Source organism: Muntiacus reevesi, chromosome 2 (assembly GCF_963930625.1).
Source record: "Muntiacus reevesi chromosome 2, mMunRee1.1, whole genome shotgun sequence".
Taxonomy (NCBI): Eukaryota; Metazoa; Chordata; class Mammalia; order Artiodactyla; family Cervidae; genus Muntiacus; species Muntiacus reevesi.
The window spans coordinates 121,131,324-121,148,697 of NC_089250.1; the positions used below are offsets into that span (position 1 = coordinate 121,131,324).

At 51.1% G+C, this 17,374-nt stretch overlaps 1 protein-coding gene across 1 annotated transcript; it reads right to left on the minus strand.

Annotated features, from left to right (window-relative positions):
- Positions 1 to 5,698: 5,698 nt before the first annotated feature.
- On the minus strand, positions 5,699 to 15,207 carry RBP3 (retinol binding protein 3). The gene is made up of 4 exons (XM_065919936.1): positions 12,160 to 15,207; positions 9,753 to 9,943; positions 7,627 to 7,769; positions 5,699 to 6,168 (listed from the first exon to the last, which is right to left on the minus strand). Exons 1-4 carry the CDS (start codon positions 15,205 to 15,207, stop codon positions 5,699 to 5,701), a joined length of 3,852 nt encoding a protein of 1,283 aa, XP_065776008.1.
- Between the last annotated feature and the right edge of the window lie 2,167 nt (positions 15,208 to 17,374).

The following is a 17,374-nucleotide window of genomic DNA, read 5'->3' on the forward strand; positions in this document are numbered from 1 at the left end:
CAAAGTGATGCAGGGGCAAGAGGTGGTGAGGTCAAGGCTAGGACCCTTTAGATGTCTAGACCAGCGTGTCTTCCCTGGCCCATCCATACTCCTTAGGGAAACTTGGCTATGGTTGCAAACAAAATGATTACTAATAGTGACCACATCACTCATAAGCAAGAGAAACATTTTGAAAAAAAATTTAATAAAGTTAATTTAATGAAGAAGTACAAGAAAACATCTCCCAATTTAACTTTTAAAGACAGAGTTCATTGTGGTAAAAATTGATGTAGATGCAAGTTGTTTTTCTGACATTCAAACTGACAGACTCCAAGATGACTTATGGAGGTGATGCCTTACAGTTGATTAATGTGGCATTTCCTCCTTGTCGCTAGGCTGGCTTCCCAAAGTCCCCATGGCAGTTGAAGACTGTCTCATTCCTTTTCTCTCCCACCCTCCTGTATCTGCTGGAGAGCAGTCACTTTTAATCACAGCTTTGCTCACATTCTCTCTGCCACCTTCCATCCCGGTTAAGAGTTGGCGGGTGAAGTTGCCACAAAACATCACATCAGCAGGTATGAATTTTACTCGACAATTTTGGAGTAAGAATTGCCACATTCCTTAAATTGTCTTATATAATTTAATCTGTTCTTCACCCCAATACTATTCTGGTGGTATAGGCTGTCTGTCTTTTTAAAATCCCTCCCCTGTCTCTCCAGTTTACAGAAAGTTCCCCAGCGCCTCACACCTCAGAATACCCTCTCAGCATCAAACAGCCTCCCCGTACTGTGTCGGTGTCTTTGCCTCTCTCCTCCAGTGTGCCGTGGATCTTCTCCCTGGATCTCAGCCCTGGTGGTTTTCTGGCAATGCCAGCATTAGGCAGGTAACACAGGAACCACTCAGCCAATAAACAAAGTCTTGGCTTCCTTTTTGGACAATGGAAGGGAAAATACCTATAGTGGCTGGAAAAAACAGCAAATTATATTTTCATATGTGATCTCCTAAGTAGCAGTCGTTCAGTTAAGGTTTTTAAAGGTCCCCCCAAGTGTGCTAATGAGGCTAAAATAAGACATTCTGAATTCACGTCCATTTTAGTTCTTAATTTTGACCAAGATCTGGTTTTCTTTCTGCTTTTATCTGGAAGAGAAGTTAAACCTTAAAAGGCCAGGGTCCCAGATTTCTATTTCTGAATCCTAGACCAGGGAGTCTAGTCAAATGGCTATAAAATTAGGTTAAAGAAAGTGAGTGAAGCCCATTGGACTTGGAGGATGGTGGCAAGGGAAGAGGAGGTAGGGGAGGCCCTGAAACCTAGAGTACATGATTTCTGGGTGAGGGCTCCTTAGGGCCAGGCTGGCTGAACACAGGCCTCAAGAGAGGCCAGAGATCAGGACTGTATGTGACATCAGTTATCATTTATCCAGTTGTCTTTTAAAAACTGACAGTCAAAATGGCAGGGGGTGAAGGAAGCACATTAGTGGTGGTGCCAATGGGGAGGGGCAGGAACCACCAGATGGAGACCTTTAACTCTACTATGATCCCAGTCTTTGAATCGACTAGGTGCTGGTCCTAGCCTTGTAACCTTGCAACACTGCCCTGTTCCTCTGGCCAGAGGGAGAGACCCCCTACAAAGGGGTGAAAGTCAGCAGGAGGTGTCCCAAGGTGAACCCTGTATTCGTTCTTTCCTTGGGAGGTGCTGGTGCCCCCTGGTGGCAGCAGGCCTCCCCTGCAGGTCACTTCTCTTAGCCTATTTGTATAATTTTTTTTTTTTCCTAGTAGAAGTCATGCGGGCAGTCTAAAGATCATACAGTAAGATATGAAAGCAATAGAATGAAGTTTCTATTTAAAAAAACAAATTTTTCTCCACTGTGTTTCGATTTGTGCCATGTCCTAGAAAAGAATTTTGGAAGGCAATTTTGAATAGGGGTTGGGGAGGCAGTGCTTTCTGAAGGGAGGGTCGTCATTCTTTATGTTTAGCCTTTTGTTTCTCAACCATCTCATGTTTTCCTGGAACTGGAGACAGGAAGCCAGTGGCCTCTGATACCCTTATTCTAAGCTGCTTGGATTATGCAGCTATTTTCACTGCCAGCCACCCTGATCTGCAAGGTAGTAAGGAGGTCCTTAGGCCAGGTGGCAGCTAATCCTAGAGAAACCAGGAGGTGGGAGATAGGTGCCCTCCAGCGGGGACCTTGGAGGCAGGTTTCCTTGCTCATGATTGTGTTTTGGGCTGCATCCTTTTGCTTTCTGAACTGTATCCTCTCATTGCATTAAAGCTGTGTGGGAGGTCATGACCTTCCTTGAAACACAAACGTTTCTGTCTGCTTCGTGTTGGGCTGCTTGGCAGATGCAGGCACAAGGAAGCAGGAGGATGAGATGGGAGAGAAGCTGGTGCTTCAGCATGGTGCCTGGGAGCTGGGCCCAGCAACAATCCTGATGGTGAAGGTCCAGCATGTCTGTGACTGGGTATATCTTGGGAGAGGGGGTACACAGCCTCGTCTAAACCCTCTCACGGCACATCAGTGGGTGCCTTGAGGGGTTCTCAAGCAGCCGGAGATGTGAGAAGTTTGCATGGCAAAACAGTGGCCCTGGCTACAGGCCGGGATACAGAAATGGAGCAGAAGGCGGGTGGGGATTCAGGCACTGAGCCAAGACCTCAAGACAAGGGAGGGGGAGGGATGGTGCAGTTCGTTGTACGAAAACAAAGTCTGTGTATGGTTGAAGCAGAAAAGGTTGTCTTGAGAGGAGCCAGGGCTTCACCCGGTGTTGGGTGGGCAAGCTGGGAGCCCAGGATGAATAGTGAGTAGAAGCAAGGAGCTACTCAGCAAGACCTCCGCTGTGGCCAGGCACAGAAACTGCCTCTGGAGGGTGCTGCTGCCGCCCCTGGTAAGTTGGGGCACGGCCGTGCTGCCCTGCACACTCGACATCTGGCCTGGCTGCTACACAGCTTCCCTGGGTCACTTGCTGCAGAAATTAAACAAAACAAAACATCCTGTGCAGCGGCCTCTGATTGGCCCAGGCAGGAACACATGTCCAGCAGAGGGCTGGAAAAATGCACTCCCAGGGTATCTGGTTTCTTGATGGAGGAATGGTTATAGTGGATGTCGGCCAAGCGTGAGATTAACTCATTCAATGTACACAGCCCCAGAGGTGCTAATATCTTGGCCACTGCATGGAAGAGGAAACTGAGGCACAGAGATATGAAGTAAGTTGCCCAGAGTCACACAACTGTCCTTCCCGCCTGGGCAGGCTCAAGCTGGAATCTAGACTCTCAACCACCCCTCTGCTTCTGAGTGAGCCTGATTCCCACAAGTTCATATGGAGCAATTCTCTGAACACCCAAGGTGGGTGCAAATGCTGGTGGCCTAAAGGAGGGCAAACAGCCACTGTGCTAGATGTGTGAACGCCAGTGAATAACTGCTGATGGCTATGGCTCTGAGGCAGAGTCAACTCTGTGGAGATAGTAATAATGGATGTCCAGGTGGTATGAAGCTTGGAAGAGAGATCTATGTATGTTACCCACCCCAAGAACTGCTCCACCCCTTCCCCTATTTAAGACCCACCAGGATCTTTTCCATTTGCAGACCCCACAACACCTACAAGACACCTTAAACAAAATAAGCTATAGTAAATGTCAGTGGTGCAAATCAAGGAAATGGAAATGATGTAAAAGGAAAACTCATAAAAGATAAACAACTGCTAATGATCACTATGATAGTAACTCAGTTATAGAATTTATTTTATCTTATTATATTTTTGGAATAATGACTGCTGCATCCTAAAATAATGATATATGCTAATCATAAGAATTTAAGAAAAAGAGAAAGTATAAAGAAGAAAGTTAAAATATCAACCCAAATACTACCATCTAGAAGAAACCATTGTTTGCTTTAGGTAATCATCAGATAGCTATATATATAATATATATGCATGTATATATATGTGTGTGTGTGTGTGTGTGTGTGTGTGTGAGAGAGAGAGAGAGAGAGAGAGAGAGAGAAGAGGAAGGAGAAAGATTTCTAGAGTGTAAGCATGGAAGGTGATCATACATTTGTCTGGATGGCAGTAGCTCTAATGAAGAAAAAGTTTAGATCATAGGATATATGATACTACTAAAATTCAATCATGCCCTGAATCTTCCTTGAATTTAGCAGGAGGAAAAGGAGCTGGAGTAAAATCTTGCCTTCCATGGGGGCTTTCCAGGGCTGGTTTGAGGTCTTCTAGCAGAGAAAACCCCTAAGGATTGGTGGTGGCCCAGATTCCCCAGATCTCTGAGGCCTGGGAAGGGCACTGATGAAGTCCAAGCTCTTCCTAGCCCCCTGGGGAAGTCACTGTGGCAACCGCAGCCAGGACTCACCAGAGGGCAAGGCAGAACTTCATCCTCAGCATGCAGTCCTGGAGCCTGGGATTCCAGGAGCAGGGATGGGGCACTGGGAGCTCCCTGTCCTCCTGGTCTCACCCTACCATGACTTTGAACAGGGCCTTGGAGGTCTCTTATTTTGGGGTCCCTGTGACTCTAGCAGAGCAGGGTTGCATGGTCCCAGGGCATCAGCTAGAGGTGTCTCATTTCCCCAGACCACCCCTGGGCTCCAGGTCTCCTCCCAGGGTTGGCCCAGATCCAGGGGAGTTCTTGGGCTCAGCCTGCCTCAAACTTCTCACCCTGTTAGGAGTCAGCTTGGTTGTCAGAGCTGGCGCAATGACAGGCTGCACTTGGACGAGCTGGGCAGGTCCCCAGACTGCCACCCAGGGCCACTCTCCCCTCTGACAGCAACGCTGCATGGTGGGAAGCTTCGTAGCATCAGAGTTCACTTTTGGGTCCTTGGCAGAAGCAGGAGAAGCAGTCATGGGAGGAACATGAAGGAAAGATAGATTTACCATGTAGAATTGGATTGGGAAGGTTTGGGATGGAGAGGAGAGGATTACTAAGCGAACCTGAACTTGAGAGCAGCTACTTGGAGGAACACGTAATTTTTCAGCTTGATGGGCATGTGTGTTCATTGTGTATCCACTGCCTGTGCCAGGTGCCACACCAGATGGCAGCAGTAGGAGACGAGATAAGCAGGACACTCCTGTCCCTGAGTGCAACATAGCATGACGGGGACAGACATGGTTCCAGGGCAGAGTGAGAGAGGTGCTCTAGTGGGGAAGATGCAGGTGCGGGGAGGACAGAATGGGGACAATGTGGGGAGGGAGTGGGGGCTCTTGACCTCTGGGCCTGCACTGTCCCACATGGGAGCCGCCAGCTGCAGGTGGCTGCTGTGAGCTAATGTGACACGTGCTGATGGAAACGTACTGCAAGCGTGGGCCGCATACCCGATCTCAAAGACTTGGTGCAAAAGCGTCTCAATTCATAATAATTTTTATATCGAGTATACATTGAAATTATATTACGGTGAATATAGTGAGTTAAAGTACACCATTCAAATTAATTTTACCTGTTTCTTTATACTTTTCTTAAACGTGTCTACCAGAAAATGTGCATGTGCCTAGCGTCTGTGGCTCCCATTATGATGCAATTGGACTGAGATGCTCTAGTTGACAGCATGTGGACCAGGGGTTGGTGATTAAGAAGCATGGGTGGGGATAGATTTGAACTTCACTTCCCTGGAGGGGATTGACTTTGAAGGGGATGAGCTTCCTGTCCCTAGGTGTTCCAACAGAAAGGATGCTGGCAGTTGGAAAGAGACCAAATGTATGAGCTCCAAGGGTAGCTGCAGTTCTAAGCCTAACCGGAGTGCAGCAGGCCCCTTTTCTGCCCATTGGGGGCCTCAGTCAGGACATCATGCCTGACTGTCCCTTGGTTCCGGCCCCCTCTTCCCTGGTTCTGCCTATGGTGGCCCTTGCGGCGGCCATGCAGGCGTGGGCTGCGCCTCGCCCTTAGCGGAGTGTGCTGGAGCATCTCCTTGGCTCTGGTAAGGGCGGCATCTGCAGGAACAGCCACGTCAGGTACCACGCCCACCCCTTCCCATGAGCTGCCATCTGCAGCCCCCACTGAGCGGGCGGTGGGAATGGTGATGTACAGGTCAGTGTCGTCCACGTGGTAGGTTTGCGGTGGCTGGCAGCCCCCACTGGTCACCTCCCCGATGACCAGTGCTCGGCCCAGCCTCTTCATGATGTAGGTGAATTCCTCTGCGGCGCCGGCAGTCAAACTGCTGGTCAGAATGACCATACTCTTCTTGGAGCCATAGCGTTCACCTGCAAGATACAAGACCCTTCAAAATAGGGAGTCAAATCCACACGCTGGGTAGACTCAGAGAGAGGAGGGTTGGTTCTGTATCCACATGTCTGCATGCAATTCACTCCACCTTGCTGAGCCCCAGTTTCTGCACCTATAAAATGAGGATAAGGATGTGTGCCTGATCCTGAGCATGCAAGTGCCTGAGAGTTTTTTTCACCAAGTGATGGGAAAAGGCTTGACTGACTTACCTGAGAGAAGGGCTAACAAGATCAGACTCTCTTTTCACTCTGGACCCCAAGAAGAGCCAAGTTTGTGATTTAATGATGAGAACCTCTAGGACAGTGATGTCCAATAGGAATGCAACACGAGCCTAAATGCAAGCCACTGATGTCATTTCAAGTTTTCTAGAAACCACATTAAACAAGTAAAAGGAAATTGATAAAATGAATTTTAATACTGTTTTATCTAACTCCATAAATCCAAGATATGCTCCTCTCAAAATTTTTCAACAGTAAAATTATGGAGATATTTTACATCCTTTTTTTTGTAAAAAGTCTTCAAAATCTCATGTGCACTTGACACTTTACACATTCCAATCCATGCATGGCATGTGGCTCCCATATTGGACATGGCAATTCCTGGGCTCCATGGTCTGCAGATCTGGTTTTAACTTCCAGTCTTGAATATGTATTTAAATTGAGAATTCATCTGGTCCTGATTTTTATTTATATTTTGTAATATTGTTGAATGTATATCTTGGAAGATTGCCCTCAAATACTTGTGTGATAAGAAAATGCACAAATGAAAATTGCAGAATGCTTTTCTGATTAGATGCACAACCTCCGTTGGTTTCCCAGCCCCTTCCTGTCATATGGGCATCCAGGTTCCCTGGTTTTGCAAGCTAAGCAAGGGAGACAGAGCCAGGCTATCCCCTGGGATGTGAGTGGGAGACCCGTGGTTCTGTAAAGCATAGGGCCTGTACTGCCTCCTCCAGCCCCTGCTCTGGGCCCAGGGCAGGTAACAGAAGGTTCATTAGAGTTATGAACTTTCTTTAGGCAGATGTGCTGGGCAGCTGCTGAGAGTTCAGATAATGTGGAAAACCACTGTAAACCCATTGGGATTTGGTTATGGGCAGGGGATCCTTCTGGCTCTACATTTGTCTTGCAGACTGATGTTTGCCATGGCAAGAATGGCAGGCATTTTGGTTTTAGACAAACCAGTGTTCAAATTTTGGACCTATCATTAGCCAAATGACCTTAGTCAAGATATTTGACTTAGAACTCATTTTTCTCATCTAGAAAATGGGTATAATGGTAAATGTTTTGCAGGGATCGAAGGTCTCATGTACAGAGCACATGCCACAGGACAGGGGTTTTATATTCTAGCTACAATTACTTTTACCTGAACCCAAACTGTCTTTCCTTGATTTCTCAGGAGCTTCTAGAATAATAGGAAGGAAAGCCTTCTGCACGCACCTTCAAGCTGAGTAAGGGTCCAGAGCTCACTGACAGAGTCATTGGGCCGGTTGTAGATTTTGTCCAGCAGAATCGGTGGGCCTTCGTCAAAAAAGTAGGAGCACAGGGCAGAGATGGAGGAGGTGGGGCCACCGATGTTGAACCTGAAGGAAGGGAAAAGTTGCCCACTAAAGGGTGGAACCCACAGGGAAGCCCTCGATGCCCCCAGGGGGCCCAAATCCTTGCCCTGTGGAGGGTTCTTAATTCCAGGCAGCCTAAGTATGGTACCCTTTCCTCATCTTACAGAATTCTTTGGTTGGCATTTCCCAGAGTACAAGATTCTTGAGAAGAAGAGACTTTGTGGTCAAATTCATTAAAAAAAATACTATATAACAGACCCATTCTTTCTGTTCATATATTAATACATTATGTGATACATATTGTATGCTATATTAAAGGCTCTGACAAGTCCTGCAGCTTGGAACCTGTTGATAAATTTCCCCAGCTTACTGACCATGGACTGCTCCCCTGAACTCATGCTGCCTGTGAGTGAAGCACATTTTGAGAACACTATCTTCCCAGTTTAATGATTGCTAATTTCACAGTACCCACTAGGCATCTTAGTTGAGATGTCTTAAAATGGCACTTAGTGTGGTGGAGTCTATCCTTGATTGGTGGAGTGTTCAGAGCTGTGGGACTGCGTTGGGGATAAGGGAGCCTGTGATTATTCCAGGCCATTGGTATATGTCCCATTGTGTGACTTCTCTGGCTCCTCCTTATCTGTGAAACAAGGAATCCAACAAGGAATGCCAACAACTGGGTTGGCAGTGTATTAGCAATCTCTTCTGCTTGATGGTCTAGGATGACCTAGATGGGCTCAGGGCCCATGACTTCAGCATCTGAACCTCCAAACTGTGTTTTGGAAGGATCTATAAGCAAAGCACACCTGTTGGCTGGGTCTCCTCTGTAAAAAAAAATGTGAATTATACTGTTAAGCTGGTGAAGGACAAGGGGCCTGGCATGCTGCAGTCTATGGGGTGGCAAAGAGTCAGATACGACTGAGCGACTGAACAACAAATACAGTTAAGCAGAAAGAGATTTAGCATGAGGGTCATTTGGATGTTCAATAGAGCGTTTGAAGAATAAAGTCATTAGAGATGCCACAAGAGTCCCCAAGTTTGAGTTCTGGACATACCCAAACCCAAGCCCTGGGAGATGGGTTTATCTTCCAGGGAGGGGAACCCACCTCTGTGATCCAGCGCCACCTAGTGACAATTAAGAATCACAAGAGTATTGCAAGTCAGCAACCACAGTTCTCTCTTGGTCAATCCAGCAGCAGTGTCCATTTCCCCGGGGAGCAGGCTCCCCTCCTTCCAGTGCCCGTGGAAGGTGCCCAGGGCAAGTCCACTGATGGTCCTGGGAGTGAGGAGAGGGCTGGCCACTACACACGGGCTTTCTTTTACCCACTACCCTCCTAACTCCTCTCCCCCGGCTCTAGGAAGGAAACCCACCTTGTATGAGACATACCTTCACAGAAGCAGATAGGAGGTCTAGCTGAAAGCATCCCCTCAGCAATCATTTTGTGATGTAAAGAGTTCTTTTTGCAACAATAGTGACTGAACTGTAAAATTCTGACTGGGCCATTGGCTTTATGATTCTCATGACCAGGGTTGTCCTGTGCTGATTTTGTAAGATGCGGGGCACAAGCATAGGTGGAGGCCTAGCTCTCCCAAACATGGCTGATCATCCGAGTCACTTGGATGCTGCTTGTCAAATAAACTAGTCACTGGGTCTCACTCCTGTGGCTTTGGATTCGCAGGGATTTGGATTCAGAAGGACCCTGGAATCAGTGTTTTTAAGGTCACCCTTCCCCTCTCTCCTCACTTAATCCTATGACTAGGGACATTTGGGGACCACTGAACTAGCCGAGTGCTTCTCAGCCTGGAATGCACATTGAGACCATCTGAGCTTAAGAAACTACCAGTAGTGGGGCCCCATCTGGGCAATTAAACCAGAACCCCAGGCTAGCTAGCCAGAGCCCTGCCAGTCAGGTGTTCCCCCTGGTCCTATCCTGTGTCCCAGAGTCCTTTCTTCCCCCCCAGGCTCATGGCTTTGATGGTCTGCAGCAGCTGCCCAGGCCCACTGACCTCATGTCGACAATCAGAGCATCCGTGTGTACAATCTTCTTCCAGACGTGCTCCACCAGCAGCTCGGAGACCTGGGTGAGCAGCTCACAGTCCCCAAACATGTCAAACCTCAGGTAACCAACATTGTCCTCCAGCACATTAGTGTGGAAGGAGAACTTGATCAGGTCTTCAAAGACTTCAGGGGAAGGGATCTGAAAGAGTGGAAGGTCAGCTCCATGTCAGGAAAGGAGAGATTTGAAAGCTCACTTTTTTTTTTAAGGGTTTGATTACTTTTTATTTCTTTATTTCATTACTGATCATGGTACTTAAATGGACAACCACCTCTGCTAAAGAAGAAAGTCCAGGTCCAACTCTTCCATAGCTGTGGTTCCCTGTTCTGCCAAGCCCCGCCCAGCATCTATTCCCTGTCACTTCTGCCAGATACAGTGAAAGCTCAGATTTGTAAGTGGGTGCCATCATGAGAAATATTGATGGCATGGGAAGGGAGCTAACATTTTGTAAGGAAGTAGTAGGTGCCAGGGCCTTTCCTGATGGTACCTGGAAAGTTAAATGTGTAGTGGGCCTGGGATGTGAATCCCATGTGTGATCAGCAGCTTCCTTACAGGGAATGCTCATGGGTACCAACTCCTCAACCTGGCATCTGAGTTGAGAGGCCCAGGCATACTTTCCACTCTGACTCCCCTGAGCTCCCCAGATACTTTTTGTCTCTGAGTTCATCATCCTTTCCCTCCCTGAGGCAGGGAGAGAAGACATGAACTACAGGGTTCTTGAATCTTTACTAGGGATCTGGACCTGGGCTGAGCACATTGTAGAAGTTATTGTAGAGAAGACACTATTATCCTCATCTTTTAAATGAAAAACAAAAAACAAAGCACAGAGTGATTAAGTAACTTGCTCAGGGTCACACAGCCAGTAAGTGGTAGAGCCAGGATCTGAATCCACACAAGGTGACTCCATCCCAGGAACACCCCTGCTGACTTCAGGCCTGCCTTCCAGACCCTGAGCTGACCACAGTCACAAGTTCTTTGGCTACAGGCCACTCTCCTGTCTGCTCCTCCAGGCCTCAGTTCCCCTTTTGGTAAAATGAGATAACAGTCTGTTAGTAGATGCTTTTGGTGCCCTCAGCACTCTGATTTCAGCCGCAGCTGACGGGGCCCTCCATCTGGAAAACCCTTGTCTTTTTCTACTTCAGGATCTTCTCCAAGCTGCTCCAGAGCCTGAGCGAGTTCATGTTTGGGGGTGACTTTCAGCTAACAGAGGACGGAACTACTGAGTCCCATCTGCAGAGGGAGAGCTCCAGGGGGCACTCCTCACACTTGTCAGGGTGCTGTTGGAATCTTCAGAAACAATAGCCTCAATAATGGACTCACCCTTTCCATCCAATTCACCCCGCTCCCTCACTCCAGCTTCAGCAAACATCTCCCACATCAACTGCCCGCACGCAAGCCCCTGTCTCAGGTCCTGCCTTCAAAGGAACCAGGACAAATGCTCCCTGCTTAAGTGTTGTGGCCATGCAGTGAAAAAGTAGATGATAAACGCCGTGGAGAGGTGTTGTAAAGCTGTTTTGATGGAGCTCTTTGCTGACAGGAGAGGTTGCTGAGTCCTGTGGTGTACTTTGGCCCCTGATTTGCAGAATTTTTCTCTCATCCACCCTGCAGCAAACCTTCTTAACCTTGATTTACCCAGATCTGCAATGCTGACTTCAAATATTTTGACCACACAGCTTCACTCAGAATTTCCCATCCTGTTGGCCCTTGTATCTAGGCGCACACTCACCCAGTATGACACCTTTGGGAAACAGTACTTGGCATTGGGGGAGGGGAGAAGGTAGTCATTGCCCCACCAAGGCAGCCTCACCTCGGGAGTCTAGGCTGGGTGCCAGCACTCCTGGGCCTGTCCCTAGGCTACATGTTCTAGCTCCAAGGCAAATGTCAGCCCAGGACCAGTACCTGATTCCCTGTCTCCACCCCCCTGACTCATTCACAAAAACTGCAATTCCCACAAGGCAAACAAGTGACGTGGATGGACACAAACCCCACATTTCTAGGAGAGGAACTCATGGGGACCTCATGTGACTTAGCAATCTCTTTCTCTCTAACACCAACAAAGAGAAGTTCTGCAAACTCTTGCCTTCTACCCAGACAAGAGTGAAGCTCCTTCTGTACTAGCGTTTTTCAACCTGAGCTTCTGTGGGTACCGATGTTCTACAGAGGTGCTCAGGGACCTCATGGGCACGAGGAGTGGAGGACAGGGTCAGAGAGAGGAAAAGATTTGACTGATGAAAACTTTAACATGAAAAGAAGTCTGGAAGCCATTGCCTTGAACCCTGCACAGAGCCCTGGATGTGTGGACAGTTGATTGATGTCCTCGTGGGACCACGTGAGGCCAACACTCCCTTGTGACTCACCTGCATGGGTACAATTCCGGGAATGCGGTCTTTGGCATCCTCAGGGATATGGGCTGTCTTCAGGTGTGGGTCCCCGGACAGCACCTGCAGGTCAGCCTGCAGCATCTCGGCGAGGGCAGCTTCTGAGGTCACCCTGGCATAGCGACTCTGCAGCCTACTCAGTTTGGCTGCCATCTTGACTCCCAGCTCAGGGGAGGCGTAGTTATCTGCTACGAGCTTCCCAGCTGTCTGCAGCACAGTGGGCACCTTGGCACGCAGGGTCACTATGTCCCGGGCTGTGGAGAGGGCCACGCTCATGGGCACAGTGATGTCCGGCTCCACCCCAGCCAGATCCCAGGCCTCGCCGGTGCTGGCACTCATGGCCATCTGCGTGGGCATGGAGGCATATAAGGGGCTGCTGCCCACCTGGTAGATGCCCACGGAGAGTGCCCCTCCAGCCGTGGGCTCCCCGATGATGGTGGCTCGCTGCAGATCCTGCATGGTGTGAGCGAAAGCCTCAGCTGCTGAACCGCTGGTGTGGCTCACCAGAACGTAGAGGTCCTTGTGGGAGCCGTAGCGCTGGCCTGTAACGTGGGGCTGGGTCCACACCTCTGTGACCCTTGACGTGGCCCTGTCAAAGACAGAGTAGAGATGCTGGCGGGGCTCTGCGTCGAAGAAGTAGGAACAGAGCAGCGGCACCGCTGTGGAGTAGCTGCCGGGGTTGTAGCGCAGGTCGACCACCAGCGCGGCCGTGTCTACCAGCTTCTGCCACACCAGCTGCACCAGCTGTGGCCCGATGGCCTTCACTGTCTCCAGCTCAGCCATGGCGTCGAAACGCAGGTAGCCCAGCTGGCCAGGTAGCACCTCAGTCTTGAACAGGGCCTCGATGAGATAGGAGAGCTCCTCCAGGGAGGGGACGACGGGGGGTGGTGGGGGCACCTCCTCAGCCACCATTTCACCAGGGCTGTGGAACACCAGCAGACGGTGGTCCCCAGACATCTCCTGTAGGTCGGCCGTAAGCTGGGAAGCCAGCGACTCCAGGTCCACCGCTGTGCGGTAGGCCCCCTGGGCCAGCTTGGCTCGCAGCAGGGCACCCATCTGCCCCACGACCTCTGGCCGAGCGTAGTGGGCCTCCAGCAGGCGCCCCGTGCCCTCCACCAACTCCCCCAAGTTTCGATGGAACTCCAGCACCTCCCGGGCTCTGTCTAGGGCTTCCTCGGCCAGCACGATGGCATCGGGGACCACACCGCCCCCCAGCCAGCACTCGCCGTGGTTGTCGATGAAGGTGAGCACAGGCACCGTGAGCGCCAGGCCGCCCTCGGGCGTCTCCAGCAGGGATACTGTGCGCGTGTGCAGCAGGCTGCCCGCGGTGATCTCGCCCACCAGCGTGGCCCAGCCCAGTGACTGCATGAGGAAGGCCAGCTCCTCGGCCGCCGTGGCAGTGCGGTGGCTAGTGAGCAGGTACACCCCGCGCTGAGTGCCGTACGGCCGGCCCAGCAGCTCCGTCTGGCTGAAGTGCTCCTGTGTGACGTTGGTGCGCCGGTCGTAGGTGGTGAAGAGGCGCACGGGGCTGGCGTCAGGGTTCTGGAAGTAGGAGAGCAGCAGGGGCACAGAGGAGGATGGCCCCCCGGGGTTCTGCCGCAGGTCCATGATGAGGTGCTCCGTGTCCTGCAGGGGCTCCCACACCTGGTGGAGGATGTACGGGCCCAGCACCTCCAGGACAGAGGCATCAGCAAAACTGTCGAAGCGCAGGTAGCCCACGTTGCCCGGCAGCACAGACACCTGGAACACGGAGTCCACCAGAGCCCGCCGGACAGCCTCGTCCTCGGGCACTTCGGGAACTGTCTCTGGAGGTTCTTCGGCTTCCTCCTCGGGCCCAGAAGAGGCTTCTTTGGATCTGACCACCTGCACCTGGAGCCTGGGGTCCTCAGACACAGCCTGCAGGCCAGCGTTGAGCTTAGTGACCAGATCCTCCTCGGAGACCACGGAGGACAGGTCCATGTTGGCCAGGTGGTGCAGCAGGGCGGGCACACGGTCCACCAGCGTGTAGTATTCGCGCAGGGCCTCCTGAAGGCGTTGAATGACTCCTGGCAGGGCACGGCGCAGCATGAGAATGGCCAGGGCTTTCTCCAGGGCCTGCTCGGCTGGGGTCCCCACACAAGGCAGCACCCCGCTGCCCTCCCACGTCTGGCTGCCCTCACCCAGGGGCCCCAGGGATCTGGACACAGGCACGGTGAGAAAGAAGTCGGACTGGCCTATCCTCAGCTTCTGGAGGTCCAGAGCCCCCCCAACAGTCCGCTCGCCCACCACGATGGCCCTGCGCATCTGTTTGAGGATGTAAGCGATGTCCTCAGCCACGCCCCCCGTGCGGCTGCTGGTGAGGACCACCACATCCTTGTCTGCACTGTACGTCTCTCCCAGGGCTTCAGGCAGGGTCCAGATCTCAGTGGTTGTATTGGAGGGGCGGTCGTAGATGGTGTCCACATGCAAGATTGTGTTCCCCGGGTGCAGGTAGGAGATGACATAGGGGATGCCAGAGATGTGTCCCCCAGTGCAGTGCCGGAGGTCCAGCACCAAGGCGGAGGTGTTCATGAGCTTCCTCCAGACGTTGGCCACCAGGAAGCTCCTCAGCTTGCTCATCACCTCCTGGCCCGGGATGTCGTCCACCCGCAGGTAGCCCACATTGCCTTCCAGAACCTCATGGCGAAGGCCATCCTGCAGCCCTGCGATGATCTCCTCTAGTGTGAGGTTCATGAATGCTGGAGCTCGTGGGGGGACCTCAAGAGTGCTGGGCTCATAGGAGATGACCAGGCGAGGGTCATTCAAAGAGCTCTGCACCCCAGCTGTCAACACATGGGCCAGAGTCTGAGGGTCTGAGATAGACAGAATCTCATGGCTTTTGATGGCCTGCTCGATGGCTTCCTGCATCCCCATCAGGTTCTCTGGGAAGCAGTAGTTATCCAAGAGGACCTGGGCCATGTCCAGCACCAGGCTTGGCTGGAAGAGGTGTGCGGGACCAGGCAGGCTGCAGAGCAGCATGGGCAAGAGCAGGGCCCATTTTCTCACCATGGGGATCCAGAGGGAGGGCTGGCTCCTGCACAAAAGCTCTCTTGACACCGTGCGCAAGGCAATAGCACTACCCTGCGTAGCTGCCTTTCTCCCTCGTCCTTCTCAGCTGGCGGACAGAAGGTCTGGGGCTAAACGCAGGAGTTGGGGTGTAGCTTCCAGCCCCGGTAAGCCTTTAATCCTGTTTAATTCAAGCTCATCAGCCCTGGGGACTGGGGAGAAGGGGCGGAAGTGGTTTGACCCAGAAGGTATGTGGGGGTCTCATCTGGCTGCACCACCTCTGCTAGAATAATAAGAATAACTTCCATTTGACTTCCTGCCACATGCCAGGCACTGTGCTCCATACTTTATATGCAGATGGTTTTCATCCTGCAGAGGAGAGTTATTAACGTGCAAGTAAATAGTGTTTCTCCCCTCTACACTGGATGACCCACACCACTGGAATTAGGAAGAACTCACTGGAGATCTGGTTCTGCCACCTCCTACTTTGTGGCGTTAGGGAAGTGTTTTACTTATTGTATAGACTAAGAGAAAATATGTGTAAGGTGCTTAGCATCAGGCAAGAAGGAAGCACTAAATTACTGATAAGGTTTCCGTGTTCGATAGTCTATTTTGTAGGCGAATAAACAGAGTTCAATAACTACCAGAAGCCCACCGTCCTAGGTGTGAGGGGGATGTGAGAGCAGCCAGAAGATACCAGTGGGGCCATAGTCACTCAGATCATGCCGAGGTTGAGTCTCAGCTTCCCTCTACCTCACAGCTTGAAGTTATTTCCTTGCATAGGGAACTGAAATGGTGCCCCGTGACAGCTTTCATGTGACAGGAATGAAATTTCTGGACTTCATCACGGGGCATGGGGAATGGGATTGGTGATTCCAGGGCAGGAAAAGTTAGCTCTGAGATATAACAAGTATCCATTCTCCTGACTAAAGACTCCCCTCCTGGTTGAGGGCCCAGCCCACAACCCTCTGCTTGCAAGAATTGAGTTGGAGGACTTGGGTCTCTGAGGTCGAGGCCCCAGAGGTATCCAAATCATTGGTCCCCAGTAAACAGCTGGACTTCTGCTCCTTTGCATAGAAGTGACATGGGTCCATCTTATGACTGATTTATCACAGATTTCCAAGAATACCTACCACAGAGCCTAGACCCTAGGACCGCTGCTTTGTCTCCCCATCCCTCTGGGCGTGGGCATTTCCTTCATTTAGCAGTCTGGATGATTATGGCTCAGAGTGTGGTCCGCATAGCCAAGGAGAGCTGCCAGGTTCTACTCTCTTCTCTTAGCCCCGTTACCGCCTGTGTACCCTCCTGGGACCGGGTACCTATGTGTTTCAGGCAGGCACGTATGTGCTTCAGCAGGCAGCTGGAGGAGGTGGTCTTGGGGCTGGGGGCCCTTCACAGCGCACTTGAAAGCCACAATCCGCTCTCTGGAAATCATTATCTGAGGATGTTTACCAAGTGGTTGATGAAGGCCAAAGAGGTCAATTAGCTAAACAAACATATTCTTAGCTCATGAGGATTTGTTTAATGCCCAAGTGACATATGGTCACATCACTCCACCATTTGCAGCCAATCAAGTGAGACTGATTTATTATAATAATAAGGCCTCCTTAGTCCCCACTGGGAAGGCTGAGCCCTCTGCTCCACCTCCACTTGGGGAATCATAACTCAGCCTCATCCTCTGAGGACACTGTTCTATCATTGCTTGAGCCCAAGCAGAGCCTCTGGACTAGGAAAGGAGCAGACGATGAGCAGAGATAAGAAGCTCTTTGGAGAAAATGTTTCCCCTGAATTATTAAAATGAAGTCTTGGAATGCGATGCCTGGAGCCGGTGCCGGGCTTTGATTTGTGCAGATGGCCCAGAGCCTCAGGGAGGATGTAGAAACAGGACAGGGTCTGTGGCAAGTCCCCGAAGTGCTGAGTTAGTGCCTGTGAGGGGACGTGATGTGTCTTCCTGTGGATGTGGCCTGAAGCCGGTGGGACAATTCTGTCCCAAGAATTCCCCAAACTCTCCAGGAGGAAGGGATGCCCGGGCCCCCAGATAAGGGGGATACAAGGAGGTGGTAGTGGGCTAAGGTGGGCATGTGGGAGCCAGGAGGATCTGCCCATCCAGCCCCGCCCAGTTTTTGACCCAGGGGCTACAGAGAGTCCTGGGGGTGATTTCCGGGGCTGT

Excerpts from the sequence above, each read along its gene's own strand:
- RBP3 (XM_065919936.1), bottom strand. The coding sequence starts at position 15,207 with ATGGTGAGAAAATGGGCCCTGCTCTTGCCCATGCTGCTCTGCAGCCTG. Across the intron at positions 9,944-12,159 it reads CCGGAATTGTACCCATGCAG|ATCCCTTCCCCTGAAGTCTT; the intron begins GTGAGTCACAAG and ends CCACTCTTTCAG. Across the intron at positions 6,169-7,626 it reads GACCCTTACTCAGCTTGAAG|GTGAACGCTATGGCTCCAAG; the intron begins GTGCGTGCAGAA and ends TGTATCTTGCAG.